Source organism: Microtus ochrogaster, chromosome 7 (assembly GCF_000317375.1).
Source record: "Microtus ochrogaster isolate Prairie Vole_2 chromosome 7, MicOch1.0, whole genome shotgun sequence".
Taxonomy (NCBI): Eukaryota; Metazoa; Chordata; class Mammalia; order Rodentia; family Cricetidae; genus Microtus; species Microtus ochrogaster.
In genome coordinates this window covers 30,398,328-30,409,878 of record NC_022014.1, presented here as the reverse complement: position 1 = coordinate 30,409,878, position 11,551 = coordinate 30,398,328, and the positions used below count along the sequence as shown (strand labels likewise).

Here is an 11,551-nt window from a genome sequence, read left to right as displayed (position 1 = left end):
GTGTGTGTGTGTGTGTATGTGTGTGTGTGTGTGTGTGTGCACGCTGCATGTGTGGAGTGCAGGCACACGTGTCCCACAGCACACGGATGGAGGTCAGAGGACAACCGTTTCAATCCTCATGTTCTGATTTGCTTGGGTCTCTCTGCTTTGCTCACCACTTTATACACCAGACTTCCCTGACTCTGTCTTCATCTCCTCATGGGTGTGCTGGCATTAGCAGAGACCTATTCTTCTGCAACTATCTTCATGTTGGGTTCTGGGGCTCTGACCTCAAGTTAGCAGACTCATACAGCAAGGGCTTTACCCAGTGAAGTGCCGCCCCAAGCCAGGAACGATATTTCTACAAACGAAAACTGACATTAGGGATGCAGAGTGGTAGAGCATTTGCCTAAAGTGCTCAAAGCCAGAGATTTGACCCCCAGAAATTACTCCCCACCAAAATAAAAAACTAAATAAAAAGAATTGGCTAGTGAATGGGTCTCTGACTCTGGACATCAGGGGAAATTTACATAAAGCTCTTTTGGTTTATTGCAGATTGAGGACTCAGACCTATGGCTTGTACACACTAATCAAAATCTCCCTCTAAATTACACCCCTAGCCTGAGCATAAACTGAAAATATGTATATCGTATGTGTAGACATGTTTGCATGGTGTGTGCACGTGTACACGGAAGAACAAGTGCAAATATTCTGGGTGTATGTCTCAATCATTCGTCACCTCTTTTTTAAGACAGGGCCTCTCACTGAACCTGGAGCTTACCAAGTCTAATAAATCTCTGCCCAGCGAACTCTAGGGATCCTCCTGGCTCCACCTCCCCGGTCCTGGGAACACAGGTGCTCCCATGGCCAGCTTTTCACATGGGTCATAGGGATCTGAACCCAGGTCCTCAATTTGTGTAGTAAGCATCTTATCATAGACTTACCCTTTTACCCTTTTCCAAGCCCCCAAGTTGTGTGTGTGTGTGTGTTTGTGTGTGACTGTCTGTCTGTCTGTGTATCTATATGTCACATGTGTTGGGTGACCATGGAGGCCAGACGAGGGCATCACATTCCCTGGAGCTGGAGTTAGAGAGAGCTGTGAGCCACTTGGTGTGGGTGCTGGAAATGAAACACCAATCCTCTGGGGAAACAGCAAATGCTCTTAACCACTGAGTCATTTCTCCAGCCCCATAAACTTTTTTTTTTTTTTTTTTTTTTTTTGGTTTTTCGAGACAGGGTTTCTCTGGAGCCTGTCCTGGAACTAGCTCTGTAGACCAGGCTGGTCTCGAACTCACAGAGATCCGCCTGTCTCTGCCTCCCGAGTGCTGGGATTAAAGGCGTGCGCCACCATCGCCCGGCTCCCATAAACTTTTTAAAAGCAAATTAAGGGAGCTGGAGAGATGGCTCTCTGGTTAAAAGCACATACTTCTCTTGTAGAGAACACAAGTTTAACTCCCAGAACGCATACTCCCAAGCAGCTCACAACCACCTGTAACTCCAGTTCCAAGGAGATCCAATACCTCTGGTCTCTACAGGCGTGCACACGTGAGCGCACACACCCACACATCCCACACCACACACACACACACACACACCACACCATAGACACACACATCACATCACACACACACATCATGTCACACACACACCATACCACACACACATCACATTAAACACACACAACACCACACACAGACACACATCACATCACATGCATACCACCACACCACACACACCACCACCACACCACGTGCACATACACATACATACACACATACACACAATTAAAAATGAAATTAAAAAGAACAGAAGCAAATTAAAATCCACTTCTGATCCAGGTATGGCTGGCTCATACCTATAATCCTAGCACTCAGAAGGGACATAGGCTTCACAGATGTTTCAGACTGCCTAGGCTACCTAGGGTGACCTTATCTCAAAAACCAAAAGTAAATAAATAAAATGAAAACCTAGTTGTGAGTTTACGCGTTTGGAATAAGAATAAGAACATGGGAATACTAAAGTCACTCCAACCCAGCAATCCAATCTCATGACAGCAGACAGCTTTGAGGCCAATGTCCCTGTCCAGCGGAGTAGCCTGGGCGGCTCACTTATTCCAAACTTCATTCAAAGCAACAATCCCTGGGAGTCAGTTATAATAGGACACGGCTTTTATGTGATCAGCCTCAGAAACAAATGCCTCTGATACCCCCTGCTCTCTCCGATGTGCCCTGCAGACGAGTCTCCACTTGGTCCCTGTGTATACAAACTGCCCTTTGGTGGCAGCAACATCTGTTTCTTAAAGGCTTCTGTCCCTTGTGGCCATCTGATTAATTGAACAAAGCGCACAGAGAGTACCTCGTACAATGCCTGCTTCTCGGTGGGGGTTTGTGGTCTGTCTTCAGGACTCAACCTGACAACCACCTGTGAAGGGGTCTAAACTGTGGTTCCTGGGCCACCCAAACCAGTGCTTGCCTTCCGAGGCTTCTAGAAGACAGGCAAAATGCTATGTGCTGCTCTCTAAAGTATAAGGCTTAAGTCCTGAAACATTTCAAAAGCCCCCCAAGACCTCTTGTCTCCCCATAATAAAAGGCACTACAGAAACCCAAGGCATGGTAGTCACTTCTGAAAGGAAGGGGAAAAAAAATACTGGCTCATCCTTGTGCATCCACAGATAAGGCTCTTTTATAATCCAGTTCCCCAGAGAGCCATTTATTTTGGTGCAGCCAGTGTGCATAGCAGACACTGTAGAAGCCATCAAGATAACACGAATAACAACCCAGTGGACTTTTGAAGTGTAAACATAAAAGTCTATTAAGAATACAATGTTGGTTTAATCCCAAGACAAAAAATTTACTTAATGAAAAGCACAACTCATCTCAAGAAGGAATTATCGATACCAGCTGTGGGCAGCAAACGAGGGGACCCCTTCCAGGGAACATCTGAATCGCAACCCACTGCCTTTCCAATATTTACTCTGGACATAAAGCCTCAAATACTTTTCCGAGGATCTCATTTTTCTCCAGGAGGAGGAGGAGGTCAGAGAGGAGTCTGGGCAGGGCTAAAAGGAGAGCTTGGCAGAGCCTGAAAATGCAGGCCTGCTGGCCCCAGAGGGTTGGCGCTGACTTCTTACCTCCCTTCCCTGCACAGAGCTGGGAGCAGCCTCCTCGCTCACAGGCGCGCTAATGAGGACCCCAGCTGAGACCTCACTCCAGCTGCGTAGGGCCTAGAGACACCGACAGTGACAGCCTTGTGCTGCTGACTGTCCTAAGGGCATCTAACTGACAACTGAACCACTGCATTCTTCAGCAAACTCCACTCTGCAGCAACACCTTCAGCCACTTTCTAGGTTTGTTTGGTTTTGTTTTTTGTTTTCACTATATTACAGAGAAGCAATAAGATGACCAGACCTGGGGCATAAAGAGAAAAGCTTTCTAAAGAGAATTTTTTTTTTGACTACCAGTTCCACTTCACCTGGACCTTTGAGAACCAGTACAGGCCTAAGACCAGGTCTTGGCCACATGTGGGCATGGTAACACTCAAGTGGTGGCATTCCAGCTATCTGGGAGGCTGGAGCAGGGAAATCCAAAGTACAGGGCCATGGTGCTGCAGAGGTGGCTCAGTGGTTAAGAGCACTTGTTCTTGCAGAGGTCATGGGTTTGATTCCCAGCACCCAGATGGTCCAAAAGCATCTGTAAACATGCAGGCATGACACACCTAGACACAAAAATAAATACAACATTTAAAAAATTGTTTGTTTGGTTGGTTGGTTTGTTTTTAAGTTTAAGGTCAACTTGGGCAAATTAACAAGTCTGTGTCTAAATAAGAAAGGAAGGGAGGAAGGGAGGGAGGGAGGGAGGGAAGGAAGGAAGGAAGGAAGGAAGGAAGGAAGGAAGGAAGGAAGGAAGGAAGGAAGGAAGGAAGGGCCAGACATAGTGGTGGATGCCTTTCTCAGAGCTTAGAAGGCAGAAGCAGGCAGATCTCTGAGTTAGAGACCAGCCTGGTCTATGAAGTCAGTTCCAGGGCAGCAAAAGCTACAAAGATGGTCCCTGTCAAAAACAAAAACACAACACCAATAAATTAGGGCCAGCCAAGACATGGCTAAGAGAGTAGAGGAGCCTGCCACCTATCCTGATAATCTTGAAGGAAAATAAAACAAAACAGGAAACACATAAATGGAAAGAGAATCAACTCAGCTAGCTGTTCCCTGACCTCCATGCAAACAAGCTGAGAGACACAGGTTGGTGATGAGGCGCTTACCGAGCATGCACCAAGACATGGGTTCAATCAATTCAAACAAACAAACAAACACCTAGGGGGATGAAAAAGACCCTCTTCAATTATAATTTTCCCTGCTTACACCGTGCCTACCAGTGATGACAGAGAAGTCATCTGCAACTTCATGTTTCAGTATGCACTAATATAGTATAATAACAGTATGGTAGACTACAAGCCAGCATACCTAAGGATACTACCTCTCCTTCTAGTAAGAAGTAACAGGTTGCTCCACCTTTCGCCCTGTGTGTAAACAGCACCCATGCATCCATCCTTTCAGTCATCCCGCCAGCCATTCCATGCGGAAGCAGCACAACATGAATGCAATAAAACGAAGTGTAATCAGGGGGCCGGAGGCCCAGCTTTGCCACCTACCAGCTCTGGGCTTTGAGTAAACCATGCCATGTCTCCAGGCCATGGTTTCCTCATCTCTAAAATAAGGACAATAATAGTGCCCATTATTCTCAGAGTCGCAACGATTAAATAAGTAAATTAATGCGAGTGCTTGGCAAAGAATAAACCCTCAAGAGTTAATCATCATAATGACAGTAATTATAATAATTACTATGAGTATTAAAAACATACACTCATTCACAGATAGGTGCCAGGCGCTGGAGGAGCCAGCAAATATTTTTGGCCTTCTGATATAGCATGGATCTTTAGCGGGGCATTGGATTTTTTTCATGGCAACTCCTCCGATGTAACCTCCCTTGCTTGACGAACGATGAGGGTACCACCAAGCACCAGAGCTACTTGCAGCATGTGGACTGCCCCCCTCCTCAAAGCCATGCCTAAACAATTATGAGCATTATGTGGCAGGTACCCATGACCATAGGAGGCCAGCCCAGCACTGTGCTCATCTTGCAGAGGCGCCTTTTGTGTGGGTTTTAGGTTACGGCTGGGCAATGCAAGCCATCGGTGAGTCGCAAAACGAGTTTTCATAATCTCAACCTGTCACAAGCCAAGCAGAGACTCACACTGACATCCCCACAGTAAGATTAAACATCATGCTTCAGCAGGCACTAAATACTAACACAGCTCCCACGTCAGGGGGACACTGATTAAAACTGATGTCAGTAACTTATGAAACACAATATGGTCTTCAGATGCTCTTTTGAATGGAAAAAAAGAGGAGGAAGGGGGGAAGGGAGGGTCCAGCAATCCAGGTGGTTTAAAACTGTTCACGCATTTTCCCTCCGATGTAGACCAAGGGTGCTTCTTCACACACTCGATGTAAATGCACATGTGTATTAAAGCATGTGAACGCCACTGATACATATGGTCGGAAGAAAGTATTTGGTTATTCCGCTGAGAGCTGTCCAAGATGTAAGGGCATATGTAGTATTCTCTTTCATATTACTTCAAGAGCTCTTTCTGTCCAGAAGAAATCCAAAATTGTATTTAAAACACTGGCCTCACAACAGTTCCCATTTGCTCTGCAGAGAAACTTGCCTTGAAGCCATACTGAAATGAAAGCTCAACCTAAGAAAACACATGAGCTGTAGTCAGTGCTTAGGAATCTCTCAGTGCCTGGGCCTCGAGGAGGATATTCAGTAGTCTATATTCTTAGGGAGTTTGTTGAGGGGGGAATGGAGGCTAATCTAGAGAATTGTCCCGCTTAGGCCTATTATAAATCATATCTTATTACTTCTTAAAGAAGAACCAGAATAGCATGGTGATGGTGCTTGATTTTTTTTTGTCTGATTTTTTTTTAATTAAAAAAAATGTAATCCTTTGCCTTAGCTGTAAACAGTCTAGCAGTCTGGTCAGCTTCACTTCACGTGTCAACAGTGTGACATTCACAGAATGGGGCTATGTTGGGGCACATCTCAGTTGCCGAAGGTATAGGTTAGTATCTAAAGGATTTATTAATGCTTCTCCTAGCACAGTGCCTTCAGGATCTCAGAGCACCTGTCAAATACTAACTCACTCACATCTCCAGCACAGGGCCTTTCCATAAAAAGCTGGGCCTCTCGCTGTAAATCACCCCTAAATTGTTCTTGTTGGCTTTCCTTCTAAAGGAGTGACGGAAAAATCGCTAAGACTTCAATTAAGATTTTATGGGAACTTCAATCTGATGTCCCCGTCCCAGCTACAAGGTATCAGAACATCTCTTCGGAAAGGAAGCTGTAAATAACTCCGACAGAGCTGAGTTAGCTTGACTTTTATGAAATGACTGAATAATTGGCATGATTCAAAGATACTTTAACTACGGAGAATTAAAATAACTTCAGTAAAATCCTGAAGAAATATTGTTAGCCGATCATTTGTCATGTAGATTACGTACTTACTAGGCCTAATTAAACTTTTTGAACAAAAACCACTTGCTAATTACATTAGTTAATATGTTGATTGCTCAACTTGGCGCAAAAAAAAGGAGGGGGGGTCAATCCAATTTGTGCGTAGTTAGTGCTTTGTTAGAAAGACAAAAATCCTAAACTGGAGAGATTATTTCATGTCTAAGACTATCATTATAACAAATAACAGGTTGTGTCTTCGCAGCCTAAGTGACAGGGATAGATGGGAGCGAGGCGTGACCAACACCAAGGACAGGAGAAACCTTCAAGCTAGCAATATTTTTGCCACAAATCCGTATTATTCACCTCAATGTATGCACTCAGGTTTGTCCAATTAAACCCCGCTGGGAACCATACAGCCATCGTTCATATGCACATACAAACTAAAAGTGATAGCAAAACCCTGGGAATCCCTTTAAATGCCAATAAAGGGGTTTTCAACACAAAAGGAAGAAAAGAAAAGAGGAGAGGCAAAGAGGAGAAGAGATGGGGAAAACTAACATTTCCCAGGGACCCGAACAGATCAAAGGCATTTTATTCCCCAAGACCACTAAGTCTGGGGCGACTGCTTTACAGACGCCTGAAAAGTCCCACACTGGAAGCTAGTTCTTCTGTCTCTTGAAGGTTAGGGGATGTTCAATTAGGTCCGCAAAAGCTGGAACACGCTGCCTTTTTAAATGGGAGGCCCTGCAAAGCAACAGGAGGCGAGGGCGTCTGCAGACCAGGGTTCCTGCCTGGGCCTCTGTGCACCGACCCTCCGAGACATGTTTTCCATTCGCTTGCTCAAAAGTCTGCATCCACAGTCATGAGGCACCAACTATTCGACAACAACATGACACAATTAATCAGAACCAGACTTCAAAACGTGTGTTTGTGGGGACCAGCTAGCTCTGCAATGTGCCTCCGACGGCGAAGCTATTGAAGAGCCTTGCACTGGCTCTCTGGGGTTGGGAGGGAGAGGGGGAATGAATCTGTATGTTCACAAAAGATGCTCACCAAATGGCACATTACAGACTAGATGATTTTCATAAATGATTTAGACATTTACATCTAAAACTGAAAAAGTCCTCCCCCCACCCCCTTCTCTCTGGAAAAACTGATGCCTGGGAGTTTCTGCAGCAACAAAGTTGTACAATTCAGAAGTTGAGCACACCCTTTCTTAGCTTCCTTTCTGACCCGGGCTTATTCACCAGCACCGGGTTTGTCAGATTTCTCTTTCAGGAATTGAAACTCCATTAAAAATCAAGACGAAGGGTCCTTAGTTAATTCAAAACTGTTCAATTTCACCAAACCCCGGAGCTAACAAAAAAAAAAAATCTGGTAGACTTATTTTTTTTGGATCAGGATTGAATTAGTTTAAAATAGTTACTGAGGTCTCCTTTGTAATCTGTAGATAGTAATTAATTGAAATCACATCACTCTCTTTTTGCTAACACGAACGCACTATTCAAAAGAGGAGGGGGAGAAAGAAAGAAAAAAGAAAAAGATCAAACCATAAAAGATAAATGCAGAGTGCAAAAGTGACATTTGCTGGGTACCCAACTGGTCCCAAGCTGCAAAGAGTTCTTTGCCATCTCCCAAGGGATTCGTGATTGTAGCTCTGGAACGTCCCTGGTCCCCAACCGCGCGCCCAGCTGCAGCCTTAGAAAAGGGGGGTGGGGCGGAGGTGAACCCCAGGCTCTGAGCAAACTGAGAGGAAGGCAGTGAACGTGTTTCCGTTTGGATCTGGAATTAGGAAGACCTGTCGGCAAATTTTCTCCAAACCACTCCCTCCACCCCCGACCTCCGGTGGCAGTCCACTAGCGGCTTCTTGGTTTCAAAATAGGTACGAGGGTGCATACCCGGGCATTCAGGCTGGGTGCTGCCGGATCAGGCACATCGCTCTGCCTGACCACAGTTCTCCCAGGTCCCACACGTCTCGAAACGCGCGTCCCACAACAATTGCAACGTTCCCGCAACCCACAATCCCGAGATGCTCGAACGCTTGGGGTCCGCGCTCCGAAAAACCCACCGCTGCGAGATCCAGGAGCCCCTGCCCGCGTCTCCACCCACCGCCCGCGGCGACGCGGCGCCCCACTCACCCACGCACTCGTTGGCCTCGCGGGCCGTGGCGCGCTGCCAAGGCCGGTCGTAGTGGAAGGGTTTGCAACGGTCGCATTCGGGGCCAGCTGTGTTGTGCCTGCAGTCACACACCAGACTGTCGTCTCGGTCGCGCACGCAACGCGCCGCGTGGCCGTTGCACTTGCAGCGGCCGCCAACCTGCAGGTCAGACACTGCATAGAAATAGGAGTCGCGCGCCAGCTCCGAGTCATCTTCGTTCTCGTCGCCAAACGTGTGCAGGCGGCTGAAGGCCACGCGGATGTCGGTGGCCGTGACCCAGTCCTGCAGCACCGGTGAATTGTCGAAGTCGTGCGCCGAGGGCCGCCCGTCCAGCGTGCTGAAGGCGATCAGGCCGCCGGAGAGCGGGCGCATGTCGGTGTGTGAGTCGGTGCACACGGCCTCCTGCTCGTTCTGCTTGGTGATGGGCGCGCGGTGCGGCCGGTTGTACATCTTTCGGCACTGAGTAGAATAGAACTGGAAGGGCACCCACGTGCGCCCATAGTCCATGGACTTGTAGATGGCCATGGACTCCGGCCGCGGCGAGCAGAACTGCAGGCTCACATAGGTCACCTCAAACTTCTTGCCGAGAGACAGCGTGAGCGTCACGTTGTGCGGGAACTGCAGGTAGTTCTCGGACTGCCAGCACGTCAGGTTGTGCGGGTTGTTGAGGTCGGTGAGGAAGGCAGGCGGGTGCGCTTTCTTGGGGTCAGACGAGTTGCAGAGGTGGCACGAGCGCAGCCGCTCCTCGCCCCGCTCGCTCACCACGCAGTAGCGCGCCGGGGGGCGGCCGCAGGTGCTGGACACGCGCACGTCCTTACCAAAGGCCGCGTTGACAAAGTCCGGGATGCAGCGGCGCGGGTGGCCGTTCTCATCCGAGCAGGGATCGGGCTGCGCCGCCTGGCCGGCAAACATGCTGAGCCCGGGCCCGCCGCGCACCGCGCCCACCAGGCACGCCACCGCCGCCAGCGCCGCCAGCGCCTCCCACACAGCGCGCATCATGCCGTGGCCAGCTTGCCCCGGCCCCGCTGCGCCGAGGAGTCGGTCCGCCCGCCGCACCAGGCGCCTGCGGAGAGAGGGGAGCAGCGCTCAACCAACAGGCAACTAGCCTGCCCTGCGCCCTACAGCCCTCGACAGAGCGGCGGGCGACTGCCCGGCTCCCCGGGGCACCGACCCCGGAGCTGCCCGCTTCGCTCCTCCGAAGTCCCTGGAGCCGGCGATCGCGGGGGGCCTCTAAGCCTACACAGCCCGCTCCCCTTCCTCCCTTCTTCCGCGGCCTCCTTATAGCCTCGCCACCAACCGAGGGGCATGCCCGCGCCCGTCTGCCCATCCGCGGCCATGCCCGCGTTGCTCCCTAAATCTCTCGGGCTCAGCAGGGCTCCAGGTCCCCCAATCCCGCAGGGGTAGCGTCCCTTTCATCCCACCACCTCGGGTCTTTCTTAAATGCCCCCTCCCCGGTCACGTCCCCAGTAGGGACTCCGCGTAGGGGACTTTACCTCTAAGTGATGGCAAAAGAGAAAGAAAAGTTTGCTTGGCCCCTGCCGGGGAGCCCGCGCGCCGGACGGCGGAGAGCCTCTCGCTGGCTGCTAGCAGGCTCGTCCTGTCTCAGCGCGGGCTTGCCAGCTCCATGCCCAGCGCGGCCGCCGCTGCCCCAGCCCCGGCCCCGGCCGCCACCGCCGCCGCCTCTTCCTCCCGAGTGACTACGCGGCCGCCCGGCTCCCGCCGCGGTCGGAGTGCTGCCCTGCCCGCGCCCGGGGCGCACACACACACTCAGGCTCGCTGGCGCGCACTCACACACGCACGCACGCCCCCGAAGGCTCCGCCGCCGCCGCCGCCGCCGCTGCAGCCGCCGCTAGCGCTGGGAGTCGGGGGCGGAGGGGAGCGCAGGGGCGGGGCCGCCGGGCGGGGCGCCGGCCAATAACGTCGGCAAGCTGCCGCCCGCTCGCGAGCAAAGTTTTAACCCCGGGAAAGAAGAAAGTTAAAGCCAACCGGCCCGGGATGCTCCAGAGGGCGAGAGCGAGCGGGTGGGAACCTGGGAGCCCGAGAAAGAACACCAGAGACAAAGAGAAAGCGAGAGGAGCGCCCGGGGAAACCCCGGAGAGGGGGCAGGGCCCGCGCGCACCCTGTGGGGGTGGGGTGGGGGCGAGGACGGCTTTCTCCCTCCGAGTCCCAGCCAAACACATCTGTGTTTGTTTTCTTTTCTGCGCCGAGGTCCGGCCTTCCTCTAACCCAGCCTGGTGGCCCGGGTGGCACCGCGCACAGGGCCGTGCCCCTATGGCCACTCAGTCCCAGAGGCGTGCAGAAGGGGGAACAGGAAGGGAACGTGAACTCTACCTGCTCTTTACTCCTGCCCCGAGGCCCTAGGGTATGGCGACAAGGGGCAGTGCCTAAACCTCCCAGAGTTGGCACTGCCTTAAGCCGGTCTGTAAAGAATGAAATTTCCTTTCAGGCCTGGAAGCTGTGGTGGACTCGAGGCTAAGGGCCAAGAAGCTAGAACGCACCTGGCTGGTGGGCCTACTCAGGTCTGTCAGTCCTCCCGAGGTCCTCTGAAGCTGACTTCTTGGCACTTCCTTGCTACTGTTTTTTAAGGTGTCCCTATGGAGATTCCCATAATAGGTTTGTAGAATGACAATTGACTCCATTATTCAGCTGAAGGTGGTGAGGTCTAGGGGTTAGGGATTACTTGCCCCAAGTCTCCAGGCTAGTAAAAATAAAATCTGGATACAGTAACCTGGGCTCATACTGAGACGATGGTGTTCTCTTATGGGTAGTCATTTAAGCTACTCCGGAGTCTGAGGCTTGAGGATTTCTTAAGCCCAGGGGTTCAAGGCCAGCCCGGGCAATACACCCCATCTCAAAGAATCCGGACTTTCTCTTCACTTTTGTCAAATGGATAATCTCACCCA

At 50.6% G+C, this 11,551-nt stretch overlaps 1 protein-coding gene across 1 annotated transcript in view; it reads right to left on the bottom strand.

The window, feature by feature from the left end:
* Ntn1 (netrin 1) overlaps positions 1-10,452 on the bottom strand; it is a 180,653-nt gene extending 170,201 nt beyond the window's left edge. Inside the window, exons 1-2 of the mRNA XM_013347425.2 lie at positions 10,142-10,452; positions 8,630-9,711 (exon numbers count right to left, since the gene is read on the bottom strand). Coding sequence (XP_013202879.2) covers positions 8,630-9,647 — 1,018 coding nt within the window. The 5' untranslated portion in view covers positions 9,648-9,711; positions 10,142-10,452. The remainder of the gene's footprint in view (positions 1-8,629; positions 9,712-10,141) is intronic.
* Positions 10,453-11,551: the final 1,099 nt, after the last annotated feature.